We start from the raw sequence: 18,243 nt of genomic DNA on the forward strand, positions 1-18,243 counted from the left end.
AAGATTTCAAAACATGAAATCCTTGATCCAAAGGTCTAATAATAAAGATTTGGCAAAAAGTGTCCCATGTGACAATGTAGCATACAAATTTACTAAATATACGATATAATACAGAAATCTGATCTCCTCAGTAGGACTTCTAAAAAAATTTTTTAGGTAAGCTTTTTCATCTTTTTATTTTTAGACTACAGTGGAGACCTGACAGGAAAGCTTGGGCTGGAGACAGGGGAGTGGGACCGGCAAAGGACCGTGGAGACGGGAATCTAACCTGGGCACTGGCGCCATATGTCGGCATGCTAACCACAAGGCAAGGTGCTGACCAGTAAGGCCAAATTTTACCCATTATTTGTGACATAATATTGCTAGACAGAGACAGACCTAATAAACAATACAGTATCTCACCTTAGACAAACAATTTCAGAGAAATGCATAAACAAACTGTACCTGCAATTTGTCACTGGATGCCCGAGTAATAAGGTATACTGAAAGCCTTAAAACAGGTCTAATGGAGGAAAGTAAAAAACTATTATTATTTAAAAGCAAAGACTATAATTGCAGAGTTATACTCAACTCTTGAGACACGCGTCACGTGACAGTGTTCCTGTCAACCAACTTAACTGACATAGTCAGTATTATAAATTGAGCTGCAGATAGAAGGAACTCAAAGGAACAAGAGAAAGTGCAGATGAGGGAATAAACAAAACCAAGAAAGTAAGAACTAAGAGGACAGGACATGTGAGAAATCGAATTTTATTGAAAGATAACAGAGGGGTAGAACAAAGGAGTGGAAAATCAGACAAAGTACAAAGACACAAACATGATTTTCAGCTAATTTTGGACTGAAATAAAGTGGCTTCAGCAAATCTCTATAAAACAAAAGTTTCATTCGATATGTTTATGGCTGACGTGAAATGAAGAACACTGCCTCCGCTGCCCTCTTAACAAATCTGCAGTCTTGCGTTATAAAATGTCATCAATGTGATCTTTCCTGAGATCAAATGTCTACAAAGAGCGAGCGCAATCATACATCCCTTCAAGGAATTCAGAACACAGTGAATGTAGATAAACAAAGTCATTGTGCAACCAAACTGAAATCCAGAGACATAGGTTTGATCACCTTGTGACAGCTCTGGATGTCATGTCCAGCTTTACTTCACAATGACAACTGATGTGCTGTGGATGGATTCCATGACAGCAGACAGACGGCTGCATAGGTCGTGGGGGGAGTTTCTCACTTTGGGGGGCTCCTTCAGCACCACCCTCTCCGCAGAACAGTCGAGGACCCTGGGTAAAAATTCACTGAGCTTTTCCTGCAGAGAATCTGGGTAAAAACAGACAAAAAGTATAACAAACCAATATACTTATCAATAGTCCCAGGGTTGAGCCCTGTGATCATGGTTGGAAATATGATTTTAAAAAGTACCATCCATGTCCTGCCCCAAATAGGAGCACCAGCAATTCCTGATCAGCTCTATGACATCCAGGTCCTCTTGACTGATGCTGTCTCTGACCATGAGATGCATGCAAGGGATGACACACTCGTTCATAATGGCCACTCCCTCTGCCACGTCATTCTCATCCTGTTTTTTAAACTGTCTGGCTGCATTTTCATTCAGCTCCTGTAGGAGGCGACACGTGCACGTAGATTAACGTTCATTAGAGTCAAATGTTTGGACACTGGATGCGCATTTCTCTCTTAAAGTCCTTTTTATCTAAAACTGATTAAAAAGCTTGAAACAAGATTTGTAGAAAGATGTAAATTGTGTCTGTGATTAAAATGCTTGTCACAAGATTTATAGAAAGATATAAATTGTGTCTGTATGTTGTTTTAATGTCAGAACATTGTTTGAGTTGGCCTATAGACTGCAGTCAACACATAGCATTTTGTAAGACGTGAACAACTGTTTCACATATATAATTACGCCTTAAATATGTTTGTTTAACATTTTGATTCCCTTTGAAATCTTCTGTTGGTAGTGTTTTATTTTAATGTGTGTGGTAAAAAACTGAAAGTGCTTCTGGACCAGTTTTGTTCACGTCTTGTAAAATAGGCTATAGATCCTGTTTTAATACTAAAAAGATAATTTGGATAAGTATGTCTTGGCCATAATTTTTACTATTTAAGTGTAAATCCAATCATTCTAAAATGTGAAAATTAATAGTAAACCAATTACACCTTTTTTTGTTATCAAAATATAGATTTTTTTATAATTTACAAACTGCTCATGCATACTTTAGGCACTAAATGAACACCCTAGATTATTAGTGCACCATACGTACCTGTAGACATTTTCTCCTGTAAAGTGCAATAAGCGACTGGTCCACTCCTCTTTTCTCCCCTTTCCTAAGAAGGACTGAGTTGTCCTGGTGTGCATGTGCAAGGTAATTCAGTGCCTCTCTTATTCTATGAAAAAGAAAAATGTTTAGTCTATTAACAACAGTGCACCAGTTCTGCATGCTTTTCTTGACTCAAACGTACTTTCCGTTCTGATACTGTTCAAGACCTGTCAACAGGTAAGCAAACACTGTCTTGAAGATGCTGTAGTCTTCATGCCATTGCTGGAAAGAGTGGGAGGGAAACACTACTTAAAATAATGAAAATACAGTTGTACAAATAAAGGAGTACAACAGTGAGTGATTTTACCAAGTATTCATCCATGTCCATGTCTTCTGGTTTAATGAGGCGGAGTTTAGTTCTGGCCTCTCTCATTATACTGATGGCCCTAAGAGGAAAATACCAGTTAGTGGCCTACCAGTGCCTTAGATTAGTACAATTATTCAGTCTAAATGGCATAATGTGTAATTTTAAAGCTGCAAAAATATTTGCTTTCAGGTTTTCCAAAAATCTTCCACATATTTTAATAAGCTTAGGGAAATCAGCACCTGTCATCAAAACTCAGGTTACGATCTACAAACTGCTCCAGCAAGGTTCTCTCGATCACACGACCGGGTGCCTGATTCTGGAAGAGGTAGACCAGCACATGCTGGAGTCGAGGGTCCTGCTGGGGTGTTGTCTCCTCCTGGGACAGTTCATGCAATCTAGAATATTCCTCATGGAACGCCTGATAGTGAAAGCATGAGGGTTGCAGTAAGAGGCCCCATTTCATTCAATACCCACCCCCAAAAAACTGTAAAAACCTGCTAAATCAAATGCCAATTAAACAACTTTAATATTCTAGTGCAATGAAATTCGAATCAATGTGAAATGAGAATGAGAAATGTAAAGTGACAGGTGTTCTGCTGATGAATACTTTGATAAGTCCTGCTTCAGGTCCATCCTTGTCAAATGCTTCTCTTGCTTTGGCAATAGCAAGTATGACACCCTGCATAGCTGGACTTAACATCATCTGTTCAATTAAAGATGAAAAGCAGAAAGATATGATTTGATGATTATTTGGTCATGTTCATAAATTTCTTATTGGTTATGAAAAAAGACTTGAAACCATTTCTTTATAGCATGAAACGTGATGACCCCTTACCTCCTCATTATAACCATCTGCATCAGAGCGCACCAGGATCTTGCCTACATTGGGTATCTCCACCTCAGACACTTCATTCTCAGGCTGTCTGCGTCTGGCCGCGGCTGGGTTCTCCTCTGTGGATGTGGCCTCTGACTCTGGCTGAGTGTCTGTATCTGCCTGTGGTTCTGCCTCATCACTGTTGACCTTCTCCTCAGTCTCCACTCGGTCCTTCGAGGCTGACTCTGCCTCAGACTGCTGAAACGATAACAGTGTCAAAGCTTTGTGAATTAAGTCAATGACATGCAATTCAAACATCTGATGTGTTTCAAACTAGAGCTGGAAATCTTGGGGAACCAGGGGAATATTTTTTTTACCTTAAGAATAAAATCGAATATAGAGGAAATATAAATAAATTAAAACATTAGTATTCATAACTGTTCACTGACCATAGTATTTCCATCTGGAACACAGACTATTGTGACTCAACATGACTGATCCTAAAAGAATTCTTGTACCCAAACAGTTCTTGGCCACCATTGACCCCCATAGTAGGAAAATTGCTTTATACATTCTTTGAAGATATTTTGAAAAATGTAGGAAACCAAATAGTTCTGGGGCACTTTTGACCATTGTAATAGTTTCTACTATGGTAGTCAATGGTGGCCAAGAACTGTTTGGTTACAAGCATTCTTCCAAATATCTTTATCTGTGTTAATCAGAACAAAGACATTGATACACATTCTCAAATCGAGGTTGAGTAAATGATGACAGAATTTTTATTTTGGGGCAAACTGTCCCTTTAAGTAAAAATCCTTTCTTCATAACTTTTTTCTTAAAATAGAATTTAAGTAAACAATAGCATTTAATAGGATTTTCTTTCTGTGTTTTGTGAATCTGGCCTCAGATTTGTTTTACAAAGCACAGTGTTGTTTCCCATGGATCATGACCACTAGAGGTCCTTTCTCTACCAGTTTTGACAAGGCACAACGAAAATGTCATCATGTTAAATATATACCCAATAGAATACAGTTTATTTTAAACAGAGAGCACATAAATAAGAAACAGCATACCCTGAATATTAATTTCTAGCAGTATCCAAGAATATCCTCTCTGAAGACACAATAAACACAGCCTGTTGAATGATGCCTCATGAACATTTTCCTCACAATCATTAATCGACTGTGAGAAGGTAAGTTGTTCTTGATGGTCAATGGAGAAAACACAGAGCTCACGCTCTATTTAAAGCCATTGCTCTTCACTGCTGATATGCTGTCCCCAACAACCCTGCCTGAAGGAGTGAGGAATGTTGGATGGCTCTCGGCTCAGATGAACCTTATCCCCACATTCGCTTCCAAAATGTTTCCCCTTGCAAAATATCGGGGCTACATGAGCGACTGAACATTAAGTAAGTGCAAACCATGTCAAACAAACAACATCATAAATCTACTCATTTAAATGTATTTCCACATTACTCCCATACCACCTACATATGAAGATAAAATAAGCTTTTCTTCATTACAATTCCAGATGTTTGCATTAAAGAGAATGCGTTTTTTTCAGAACAGGATGGTTTATGTTAGGAACTAAGACCACTCGCAGTTCCTGTTCACTTTGTTTGGCAATAAGTAAATGAAGTCAAAATTTTGTGTGAGCTGTTGCTTTAATTTTATTGCACTTATCATGATGCGCACATCGATGATGCGATGGTTGTGAAATATTATTATTAAATGTTAGAACAGTACTAATATTCCAGTGTCGTATGTCGAGGAATTGATCATGACCCACATGTACTGTACATGAATTCTAAATTGCTGTATATGTGACCTATTTTTTTAAGTAATGCTTTCTCACCTGACTCTCCTCTGACTTCTCTTCATTTTGATGGCGGTGTGCCTGCTTACTGGTGATATACTCCTCAGCTGTCTCTCTAACATTCTCAGTGGCCTCTGATGATATCAAGTTGAGATCCGCTGGACTGTCCACAGGCTCTGGGAAATCAAGGAACATTTAAATTACAGCTGAAACAGATATATTAAAACATCTCATCTTTTCTAGACAAGGCCCTGACCTTCACTTTGCTGGGCAGGTGCTGGTGGTGTTGGATATGGAGTTTGATCTTCAGTCACTTCATTTGTGTTTTCATGAATTGGTTCTTGGTGTGGCTCTTGATCTTGATTCTGTGGCTGTTCTGGAACTGGTTCCTCTGTGTTGGTTGAAGTGTGTGCCTGATGACACGGTTCATCACGTTGGGCTTGGCAGAACTGCTCTTCCCATTCTCTCAGCTCCTGCTGGAACCAGCGGTTGTCTTCCCGTACGTAGCGTCTCAGGATTTGAGGGAGGGAGTCCATTCCCTTTAGGACCTGTCCAGTCTCATTGTCTGTGTCCTCTGTAATTAATGGCAGATAAAAGGTTTGAAAAAAGATGATTTGTTTGGATAAAACATAGCTGAAACTCAACAGTTGTAAAAGCCTGTTTTGAATCTATTGTAAAATAAAAATCAATTCAACGTATACACAAAATGTTACTGTCATTTCAAATGAAACTATTTATACTCAAAAAAATTAATAAATGTATATTTGAGTAACTCAAATATTTCACCGAAAGTGTTTATTAAAAATATTATTTGGATAATGAAATACTTGTAATTTTAGAAAAATTTACAATTTGTAATAATTTCAATGTCCCACTGAAAAATCAGTTTTTTTATATAATATAGCTGTTTATTTTTGTGATATTTAAGCGACTGAATAATTTCGGTTTCATCGGATGCACACGCCTGGCCCGAATTTAACGTTCAGTCTATTTTCGGTTATAATATAACAATTTATTTTATATTTAAATTATATTCATTTGAATTAATATTTTATTGTAAATTCATTGTATTAAATCAAATTAAAGCTACTCAACAGTTATTGATTCTTTGCAGGAAGTTAAGTTTTGGCCACATAACGTTTTTTCATGTTGTTGCAGCTGAAACAGACTATATAGCAACATAAAAAAACACATAAATAATCAAATCTGAGCATTACATGTGGAAAGTACCTGCGATGAGGTATGGCAAATCATCGTTGATGTACATCAGGCAGTAGGCACTGGCGTTGGTCATGCCTCCGTACGAATCTCGGACCAGTTCTTCCCAGGTGGACTCTGTTACCATTACATCATTGTACTTCAGCCAGCGTTTGTTAGTGTGATCATAGATATAAGCCCAGTAATGGCCAGCAGAAGCCTGTCCCTCATGAACAAGAACAGCGTGTAGCCTGTAGGGTACCTGAAAACACATCAAATAAGAACGTAGGGTGCATAAGAGTATCATGCAAATTTCTTGAAAGGGTTTAGTCAATATAAAAGCGCCAACGACTGTTCAGGATATAGACTTTACCTGACACAGACTGTTATCTGAGTACATGCCCTCCAGGGCCTGACTGACCTTGTCAATGCTGGCTTTCAGCTCTGCACACAGTGAAAGAACACAGATCAATACCATACACCTGAGGCCAGGATCTTGATACAGTCACGAACGCATTAGGACAACTGCTTGTGAATAACTACGGCCTTCAGAAATTAAAATGCACGATATGTGTTTACATTGATTCCAGCATGTGAAAACACAACGTACATAGAGAGATTTTGCCTGAGAGAGATCAATTTAAAAGAGAAGTCTCAGAGGAGATCATTTTAATTTCTTTTTCTACATAGGAAAGCTAATTTAGAATTTTTTTTTTCTCGCAATATACATTTTATACGAAATACACAGTATTTTTGATCATAATATGGATAACTATATACTATTTATTTTAAAAACAGGCTTACGCAAAAGAACAGGCTTCTTTTACTGTATTTTCGAAGAAAACATAGCAGGCTTGGTGAACAGAGGTGAATTTTGAACAGTGTGTACGCCCAACAGAATAATTCTAGCTTTATTAACCATGTAGTATTTACTATTTTCCCTACAAACAACTGGATGATTGACACTTTGTGATAGAAATGATTGTTCCAAAAGACTTGTTTAGATGCAAGAAACTAGTTTATTAGATAATACAATTATAAATTGTGACAAGACCGGCTGTAAGTCTGTGTGTTAATGTTGGTGGTATTTTTCAATGATTTATGTGCAATTTAAATAGTTATGTCCAGTAGGTGGCGGCAAGGGACTGTTATGAGTGAGTCTTTCAGTCAGCATACTACTCAACCATTTAAGTCCAAAAGTCTGCTTTATTTAGGAACTAGTTATATCAATATGTCAATCATAGCTATTTCAAGAGTGAATCCCGCATTTATATTTACATTTAGTCATTTAGCAGAGGCTTTTATCCAAAGCGACTTACAAAGAGTTCGGGTAGCAATAAGCGATATGTCATACAAAGAGCAATAGTACAATAGGTGCTAATACAAAGTTACTAGTTTCAACAAATCTAGACCACTACATGTTGAGAGAAGAGGGTTAGTGTATGTTTTCTATTTTACATTTTTTCATTTGTCTGTCAAGTATGCGATGAGAGGTGTGTTTTAAGTAGTTTTTTGAAGGTTGTGAGAGATGTGGTTGACCGGACCACATTGGGAAGAATGTTCCACCAGGAAGGAGTTGTGAAGGAGAATGAGCGGGAAAGGGATTTAGTGCCCTTATTAGAAGGCCGCTCGTTTGCTGAACGCAGGGTTCTTGATGGGGTGTAGGAGTGTAGTAGGGTGTGAAATTATGCTGGCCCAGATCCAGTGATAGTCCTTTAGGCAAGCATCAGTGACTTGAATCTGATCCGGGCTTCAACCGGTAGCCAGTGGAGGGAGATGAAAAGGGGTGTCACATGAACCCTTTTGGGCTGTTGGAAGACGAGGCGTGCTGCTGCGTTTAGAACCAGCTGAAGTGGTTTGATAGCCTTTACAGGAAGACCAGCAAGGAAAGCATTCCAGTAGTCCAACCTTGAGATTACCAGGGCCTGGACAAGGAGTGGTGCCGCGTGCTCAGTGAGGTAGGATGTGTTTCCCGAAACTTTGCAGCGTGTATGTGGCATGTGGTATTAGTTGCAAATTCTGAATTATACAATTCTTAATGTATTATAGCACAGAAACCGCACGACAAGCACTTCCTTTATAATTACTAAAAAGCTGTCACTCATCTTCATCGAGATCTCTAGCACCCCAGATCAAGGCCTTATTTACACAAGGAATACAAAAGTCCCGACATGGAGTTGATAAATATAGTGGAAAGATATACAAAGAAAATGATCACTCAAAAAAGTAGAAGCTTCCTCTTCCCAACTGTGAGTGGACCCCAATCAAGCAATCATGTCAACAATATCCTTAGCGGTCTTTAGACGTGGGGCGCATCGTTTAACATAAACAAACTTAATATAAATGATTGTAAATAATAAATTCAAAAAATTTACCATATCCATTGCATGAATTTAATCACATTTGTCTTTATAATCTTTACTCAAATAAAAATATCCCTTCCTATGGGGGGTCCCTAATGCCTTATGGGGCGCCCCGGATCCACCCAGCCCCCCTTCAATTTGTCCTATGTGCTTTATTCATTTATGATCTTAAAGGTATAATTCACTCAAAAAGATTCTGACATCATTTATTAATCCTTCTGTAATACGAAAGATGTATATGACTCTTTGTTCTGTGGAACACAAAAGAAGATCTCTTGTGAAATGTTTCAGTGGTTTTGTGTTCAGACAACCGAAGTCAATGGGGGCCAATGTTGTCTGAAAACGTTTTTCAAAATATCTTCTTTTGTTTTCTGCAGAAGGAAAGAAAGTCAGGAAGATGGGTTTCTTCAATAAAATTCACTGAACACAACATTGAGACTTTCAAGATGAGCAACCTGCGAGCAAAAAAAGTCCTCTCGGGAGAAGCAACCAACACGAAGGATGTACCGTTTATGGTGTTCTCGACCTCTGTTCTCCAGCGCTGTAAGCAGCCTATGACAAAGTGCAGTTCCTCCTCTGTTACACTGTGAGGGGCCGGCTGCAGGGGTACGTCCAAAGACGGTCTGCACTGAGTGAAAGGCTTGTGAATTGGAGTTCTCTGCGTGGCTGACTGTAAACCATCTGATGGGCTTGTATCATCTGGTTCTGTTTGACTGCAGAAAGACATTAAACATAGTCAGAGAGCGAAACAAACACAGATGAGTAAACAACAGTTTTATAACGTTCTCTCATACTGCTGATGTGATCATCACACAGTGTTTGGCATTGGGCCTTGCCTGGTGTCACCTGAGCTGGGTTCTGTGGCAACAGGAGGGTTTAGGGGTACCGGGGAGGCGGGAGACACGTTTGCGGGTTTCATAGTGGCAAACTCAAGGACGTACTGCAACATGTCGGCGAGGGGGTATTTGGTTGGCCCTGAACCATAGTTTTTATATCTTTATAACAGAAGGAAAGAAAGAGTGAATGATAATTAAAATCACTTTGTGTTTGTTTGGTGATATTGTTGCAAACATTCCACTTTTAAATGTACCCCTCAAGTCTCTGCTGTAGAATTGTTAACTGGTCCTTCAGTCTCTTCACCTCTCCTCTTCTGTCATGGGTCTGGTAAACATTTTTGTGGAGATATCTGTATATGATGAAAAGTGAATGCAAGTTTAAGCTGTGATGAAAAAACAATGTTTTTTACACCTAGTGTTAAAGACCCAGTGTAAAATGGACAGAAATGCAACATTATACACACAACTACTGTATGTGTTAATAGGTGTTTAAAGACCTTACATAATGAAGCGTTATGTTTTTATTACCCTAGCAAGAGCTATTTCGATCTTCATACACGTTTGGTCCCCTTACAAGGAATTCCCCATGTTGTTTCTACAGTAGCCCTAAATGGACAAACTGCTCTAGAGCGCGTTTCGTAAATACACTATCTGCTTCGGCAAAGAAGCAAAAACGTGATGACATCTTATTCCTGTGTCAGCCACCGTAAGGCTTCAACAGGGAGGGTTGGAGTGCAATTTGTTGCAATTCGCAGCCTCACCACTAGATGTCGCCAGGGCTGGGGAGTAACGAAATACATGTAACTAATATACAAGTTCAAAGTAAGTTGAATACAAGATTTGTGTAACTGTATTTCATTACAGTTACTTTTTAAATGGTGATAATCAAATTACAGTTACTTCCAAAAAGTATTTTAGATTACCAAAGTGACTACTTGGAATTTTAATGGCATTTATTTCAATTAAACCTTATATTAACTGTAACGGGCAATAGATGTAGCAATTGGTGATTCTCTGACTCTGACAATCTGCAAAAGCATCCTAAGCTACAGTTCTGCTCAAAGATTTCATACCCCTTACAGAAACTGCAAAATTTGAATAATTTTTACAAAATAAGAGGGATATGGGTTCATTCTCTTTTTTTCTCTTGCTATAAAGTTATAAAGTCAATTGCATTAAATTAAGTCACTAGAATAAATTCTAAATTGTGTGATCTTGCAATTGTACGTTTTTCATGCTATTCTGTTTTCACAACTTTCAACTGCGATTTCATTTTTTTTATTAAGTGATGGAGACAAGTTTCCATGAAACACATTCCATTCAGAGAAGGGGTGAAAATGTTTAGACAGGATGATGTGTGAAGATTTTTTGTTTTGTTTATAGATAATATTTATTACATTTAGTACTGCCCTCCACATATAACCACATGTTTCCCAGAACATAAAATAAGTACAATTTAGCTTCCATACCAGCTCTGAATGCATTGTGTTGCCTTTTTGAGCATCAGCATTTTATCCTTTTTTTCTAAGATTGTTTGCTTTTTTCTTTAAGGTATATTGTGGAAAACTGATGTTGTTTAAAATAATATGCAGAGGAAAACCAAGTCCTCAGTTTGGTTATCCCTTTGTGTTATGTACCTTATAAGTATTCTAAAGAATTCTAAAGTATTTAGATTAATTTACAGAATTTGTGTAATCTAACGAAATACGTTACACATTTTTTTGTAGCATGTATTTTGTAATCTGTATTGAAATACATTTAAAAAAGTAACCTTCCCAGCCCTGGATGTCATTACATTGGACTGTACCTTTAATGTTTCTTGATCAGAAAACAATCGGATACCACCAGATCACACTGAAAGCTATGGGTAAATGGAATTGGTTTAAAATCACATTAAACTTGGCATGTGAACATTATGAATAATTAAACATTTCACTGGATATGTATATTACCTAAGAACCATTTTTATTATTAAGGGTAGTAGGAGCGTTAAACGATTTAATAGCAATTAATCGCATCCAGAACAAAAGTTTGTGTTTAAATAATATACCTGTCTGCGTACGGTGCATATTAATTTTGTATTCATAAAAACATATATCTAAGAAAAATGTAAAAATCAATAAATGTTTATAAATAATTAAAACGTATACATGCAAATATTAGCTAGATTTATACATGTATGTGTATGTGTTTACAAGTACAAAATCAGTATGCATAGTACACGGATATACTGTATATTATGTGAACACAAACTTTTATTCTGTGTAGGATCTGATTTTTTAAAATCACAATGAAGATTCACTGTTTTGCAATGTGTACATGCCAGTGACCTAAAAGACACTTTTCTAACCTGTCCATGTAGATCACTTGGGGAAACTCCAGTTTTTTGTGTATTTTCTCTGGTCGCCCTAAAGACTGATTGAACTCAAATCTGGACAGCTCAAAGGTCAATACTGGCGGCAGCTTGGAGAACCACCTCTGTAAACAATGGAAAAAAAACATACTCAAATTTATTAACTCAATATGTCAGAATAATGTCAAATCAAATACGTAATGACAAAATACCCTCACCTCCTGACTAGTGGAAATCTTTTGATCTGAATGAAGGGACTCGATCTCTCCTTCAACCATAGCACCCTCCAAACATTCATCTAAATTATTAAATCCATTCACTTGGAGAGGGTATTGTCCAAATTGCTCAATATTGGAAACAATCTTTCCTGTACACAATGACACAGCTGTCAGCAACGGGTCTGACAAACACAGAACAATAAGAACAAATATCATTCCTGTACCGTCAAGAAGCCTCTCAGCCACAAATGTTCCATAGAACAGCTGGACCATTGGGTTGTTCTGTTTATCCTCTGGGTTACTGAAAGGAACAGCTGTGATGCTTTATTTCTTCAAACTAATATACTATTTTTCTGGCTAGTACACAATACTCTTGCTTGTGTAAGAAATACAAAACATAAAAACCTTTTTTAAGTAAGTTAACGTCAAAAGTTGCTACGTCAACATTGTCAGTTCCAATGTCATTGGGATTTTTATTCCGATTTTTGTCTGATAAAAGTCAAATTTTTTCGGATGGGACTGGTTGATATCATCCCCCAGATATTATTACGTAACAGATATAACTAGACTGATTTCTTGTGAATGTAAATTTCTCTTAAGTGAAAAAAGGTTTATTCCTTTCTTTATGTCTATAACTGTTTAAATTAAAAACAATATATGCAACTTTCGGTTTATTAATCAAAATCCATCATATGAACTCACGATCCATTAGCAGCCAGTTGGAATGCATCTTCCAGCCAGTCAAGCAACTTGTGTGAGAATTCACTGACATCCTAAAATGAACATACTTAAAATAAACACCTTTTTAAACACACAGCAGAAGCATTTTATAAACGGCTGTGAACTTAGAACATTCAAGATACCCTTTCGTGCAGCCCTTGCAACTATTTATGTCTATCACCACGGTGAATTATTTGTTTTAAATGATGTACAGTACCTGTTGTGCCTCACTGGTTCGAAATGCATCCCTGAGAAGCTCCACAGCCGCAGAGGGGTCTACAAACCTTCTGTTTGAGCCCACCATCAGAGCAAATAGGCAGCGCAACTCCTGCATGAAGGCAATGTTCCTTTTCTCCTGGAACAAAAATAATTGATGTAGTTGTGCTTTAATATTGGAAAAAATTTTAAAATATAAACAATGGATTGATTAAACTGTATTTCATGTACATATCAAAATTGATAAATACCAAATTAAATTGGTACTCACTGAGTGACTCTTGCATTTCTCCAGCACGCGCTCAGACAGGCAATAGTTGAGCACCAGTCGACGGAAGACCGGCAGGTGGAACAGAGACTGAAGCAAGAAGTACAGTTTTGTAATTGATCATTTGTGTCCTAGCATTATACACAGTAAACTGTGATTTTGTTCCATGAAAAACGACTAAGGTTCATATGTGAACAGAAGCTATTAAATTCAGTGTCAAAAATCTGTAAAACAGATGCATGTATTATAAAGTTCTAACTTCAATGACTGCTAAATAAAAGTCTACAAACCTATAGTTTGTCTGTACTAAGGATGTTCAAATTACAAATAACATAGTTATGCATTTCCTGAGAGGCACGTTAAACTGCAGGACGTTAACACACGATCTTTACGCTTATCTATAAGCCATAAACTCTAACATCAGGTTTTACAGTTTACTGCTCAGTCTATCATCAAAACAATGCTCTATTTAATTAGCTCAGACGTCTATCGACATCAATGTAGGTTTCAATTTCAACACAGACATCTGAGAAGCCTCGCTAAATTCAGTCTGGAATGGCCATAATACAATTAGAGTGCTGAGATGCTTCTGCATTCAGGAACAGAAAAAGAAGCTCCATCTGATCGTCTCTATTCGCCAGTCATTAGCAACGCTCATAATTTAATTTGCGCAATACGGCCAGATTACACGATAACCGGTTAGATGAGAACACGTTTAGCAGCTTTTTATTTAAGAATTTTATTTCTTATGTTGAACTACTATAACAATTAGCTCTTACAAACCATTTAAAAGATAAGAGAATATAAATTGTTGACCGTTTTCAAAGGCCAACAGTGAAATCTAGATGACAATGGGGATGACTTTGTATTAGCCTCAATAATTTAATTTATTTAATAATAGTTTACATGATATTGTAACCAAACAGCTCTTGGCCACCGTTGACTACCATAGTAGGAAATACATTTTTTTAATTTTCTGTACCAGAAATATACCGTAAAATAATAGGTTTTTTTGTGAAATTACAGGAAATAAGGATATATATAATAAATAGTTTTTTTCCCCTGTTTTCTTATAAATTAGGTATTTTCTGTAATTTTTTTGACTATATTTCAAAAATACATAAAAATCTGTAAAGTATAATGTATAAAGCAATGGTGAGTGTCATGATCAGGGTGGCGAGCATGGACAGAAGGACCAAGGTGCAGACAGCAGGTAAGGGGTTAACAAAAGACGTTTAATAATAAATACAAAACAAAAACCCAGGAGGGGATAACATAACAAGACAGGGATGGATACAATAACACGAGAAGGCAGGACTAAGACTAACTACACTTAAACAAGACTAAAAATAAACTAATTTCAAGAACTACAGACTAGACTAGACTAGAATAGACTGACACGGGAACTCACCACACAATCACAGTGAACTAGTACAGGACAGAAGACACAAGGGAATTACATAAGGGACCAAACCAAGAGGGGAACAGGTGTAGGGCATGAATCAATATCGAGGAGACGAGAGAGCAGGAACAGAGATGAGGCCAGAGAGAGTGTATGACAAGCCGAATCAACAATAATTGCCTCTCTCCATATTAAACATGAGGTTCTGTCATGATCCTCCCACTAGACCAAGAGAAACATGACATGACAGGTGAGCAACTACTAATGGTAGGAAACTACTATGGCTACTACTGTGTGTTTGGTTACAAACATCTCCTTTTGTTCATCAAAGAAATGTATACAGATTTGGAACAACTTTAGAGCGTGTAAATGAAGGCAGAATTTTCATTTTTGGGTGAACTGTTCCTTTAAGGGAAACCAACACTTCAGTTTTTCTACAGATGTCAATCATTCAGGCCTTCTTTATATTGTTCTGAAAATGAGTCTTCCAAATTATTCAAAGCATCATTATAAATCATCCTGCGATCTTGATCTCAGTATTGGTTACACCTCAAGCAACCCAAGACATAAAAATGCTGACTTTGCTTTCAAAAATACATTTATGATTAAGACGTCCACCCACCTGAATGACAGCACTGAACCAGCAAGTGTTTCCCACATTCCGGATGCCCACGGGCCAGTCCTCCTGCCGGATCCAGTCCACAGGGCTGCAGCTCTCTCCAGACGCCTCACACCTCTTTCTTTTCATGTGGGCCACATTCTCTTCTGCGCTAACCTCAAGAGCCCTATTAAAAACAAACAGCAGTGGAACATCAGGTCAAGAGCAGAGGGTGGCTGTGACATTCCTCAATTTTTACCAAAGCCCGAGTGATTTGGATTTCTTCATGGTTGTGAGGTCGTGGTAGAGAGGAAACCTTAACCTCTTTGAAATCTAAATTAAATGAACAATATTTTTAGTTTAGGATGTATCAGTGAACCTGTGAAGCTCTCTCCTTTCTGCCTCTGCTTGTTGTGACTCCTGAAGACTGAGCTCAATCGCTGTCTGCAGATCATCTTTGGCAGGACCTGTGTCAAATCCAGTCATACAGTCATCGGGTCAAACAACTACAGACATATCATTATCTGTGCCAACTCAAACTGTTATATAAATAATTGTATCTACGAAAAAAGTGATGACATGAGGGTTGTTTGATATTGATAGCACGTATGTATCGTCCTATCGGCCCACCGTTCTGTGTATTGGATGTGTTTTTCTCATTGTCGGCTTGAGAAGGTTCTTCTGGCATGTGCTCTTCCTTCATGGTCTGGATGGTTAGTACTCCTATAGCTTGGCTGATGTCACCTTGGCTAGCCTGTATGAACAGAAACACATATGAGATAATTCGCCATTACTAAAATACAAATTGATAATCTCTTAGACAGTCATGTGACCCTATTGTGTTTTATGACCACGTCTAGATTTCTTAACCCCATCCCTATGGTATTTTCATATTAAATATTTTCATATTTACAAACACGTGTCTGTCTTTTGCTGGAATGTACATACATTCAGGGTACTCTGGAGAACACGCAGATCTTGAATGCCGGTGATCTCTCTTAGCTGGTTAATCTGCATTTGGTTCTGAAAACGACAAGCAAACATCTTGCTTTTTTCATTTCTTTCATTTCTTTTATACCGCAAGCATATAAAAAATATTTCTGTTTGCGATAACAAGACCCACCTGAGTAATTAAATACTAAATAACAAGATTGGTTGCAGAAATAAAAGAGCAGGTGTGAAGTGATGAGGTAAAAACAAGAATACGAAATGAGATGCAATTTACACTTGGATTTATCACCCACCTTCCCACAATTCTGACATAGGTGTCAAATGAGCGTGGGTGGAAAGAGGGAGCTATAGCTGGCCTGATAAGTATGAAAGATCTACGTGCTCAACACATTTAATCCATATTCCATCTCATCGGTCTGAATTTACATCTGTTTAGAGACAGTATCTCTCAAAATAAGCTATACCATGTGGCATAACTAGCATGTAAACATTTAAAACGTCTGTGTCCCCAATGAAAGATGTAGGATCTGTAAGTGCTATAAAAAGCAACTTTGACAGCAGGTGGGAATGTCAGCATGGCTGTGCAGGCAGCCAGACACCCTAGACTGGAAGCTTGGGACATATATGGTGAGCTGGAGGCCTGCAGGCGCGCTCATAGATCTATTTTAGGCCCTCGACACAGATACCACTTTTGTTTATCATGGTGTCCTTCTGTGTTTGAGTGACTCAAGAAAAATAAAACATACATTTATTCATAGTTTAATTTAGAGAAAGGCATTAAATGCCTTTTTTATGAATGCCAGATTTCACAGCAGTATTCAAAGACTTTATAGCCTACGCGTTAAACTTTTGACAGACTCTCTTATAAATGATACAAGTTTTGCTTAGCGGAATATAATTGACATTATTTTCGTTTTCAAATTCTGCTCTTCTGTGACCTTTTATTGTCTCCCAACTCTAGACAGACATTCAAAATTTGCCGTGCGCGTCTATATGAATACATTTTACGCGCTTTATTGTTTTTTGAAGTTGGACTTTCTACAAAACAACAACAACAACACTGCTCACCGAATTTGCTGACGTTTCTTCATGTTCAAAATCCTGTTCAACTCTCATGGCAGCGCAGGGTGACTTTATTGGTTTTAATTCTCCAGAATGCTCGCCCTGACTCCAAAGCGTGTATTACTCCACGCGGCACACACACACACACACACACACACCCACACGCGCGCTGCGCTGTGACACCGTGGTGCGCGCGTTAGAAAATCGCCGTGAGCGCGCTTGGAAAACAGTCAAGAAATGTCAACAGAGAGAATCCTAACAAAGTTACAAACGTTTGGTGCCAAAATTGTATGTTAAGCATGTATTCAAAATGTTTGGGGAGATGCTTAATATAAACTGTACTAAATATCTAATATGCAAAAAATACTATAGTATAATTTACTATGGTAAATTAGTTGTAGTTAAATGCTGTTTTTAAACCATAGTCAATATTAAAGCATACCACAGTATTTACAACAGTTTATCAATTTAAAAGAATTAATGCCTATAAAATACTGTAGAGACCACATTAATTAGTAATACGTTATTAAGAAGTGTAGTAATTACAATAATATACTTCAGTTTACTATCATTCACTACAGTTTACTCTAGTAACTTGAGTACACTGCAATTTTCTTGTGGAATAATACAAATACATTTTCAGTTTTGTTACATTTAATGTTGATTTTGTGAATTTACATCACATCTTTGCCTTAATCCCTATTCTCACCTGAGACATTATAAAACATTTCAATTTCTATACACTACCATTAAAAAGTTTACATAAAATATTAAAAGAAACATAAT

General features: G+C 37.5%; 1 protein-coding gene across 2 annotated transcripts; it reads right to left on the reverse strand.

Annotated features, from left to right (window-relative positions):
• Positions 1-154: 154 nt before the first annotated feature.
• On the reverse strand, positions 155-17,636 carry usp28 (ubiquitin specific peptidase 28). Of its 2 annotated transcripts, none has more exons than XM_079486680.1 (26): positions 17,464-17,636; positions 16,393-16,467; positions 16,075-16,198; positions 15,824-15,911; positions 15,469-15,631; positions 13,448-13,534; positions 13,178-13,315; positions 12,943-13,013; positions 12,465-12,541; positions 12,241-12,389; positions 12,020-12,147; positions 9,924-10,019; positions 9,670-9,828; positions 9,341-9,546; positions 6,844-6,914; positions 6,504-6,732; positions 5,530-5,847; positions 5,313-5,449; positions 3,480-3,716; positions 3,252-3,347; positions 2,884-3,062; positions 2,645-2,723; positions 2,480-2,559; positions 2,281-2,404; positions 1,424-1,619; positions 155-1,321 (listed from the first exon to the last, which is right to left on the reverse strand). In XM_079486680.1, exons 1-26 carry the CDS (start codon positions 17,509-17,511, stop codon positions 1,149-1,151), a joined length of 3,528 nt encoding a protein of 1,175 aa, XP_079342806.1. In that variant the 5' UTR covers positions 17,512-17,636; the 3' UTR covers positions 155-1,148. The 2 variants fall into 2 exon arrangements, with proteins under 2 accessions (XP_079342806.1, XP_079342807.1); XM_079486681.1 differs by having other exon boundaries at positions 3,480-3,713; positions 17,464-17,635.
• Positions 17,637-18,243: the final 607 nt, after the last annotated feature.

Source organism: Barbatula barbatula (assembly GCF_947034865.1).
Source record: "Barbatula barbatula genome assembly, chromosome: 22".
NCBI lineage: Eukaryota > Metazoa > Chordata > Actinopteri > Cypriniformes > Nemacheilidae > Barbatula > Barbatula barbatula.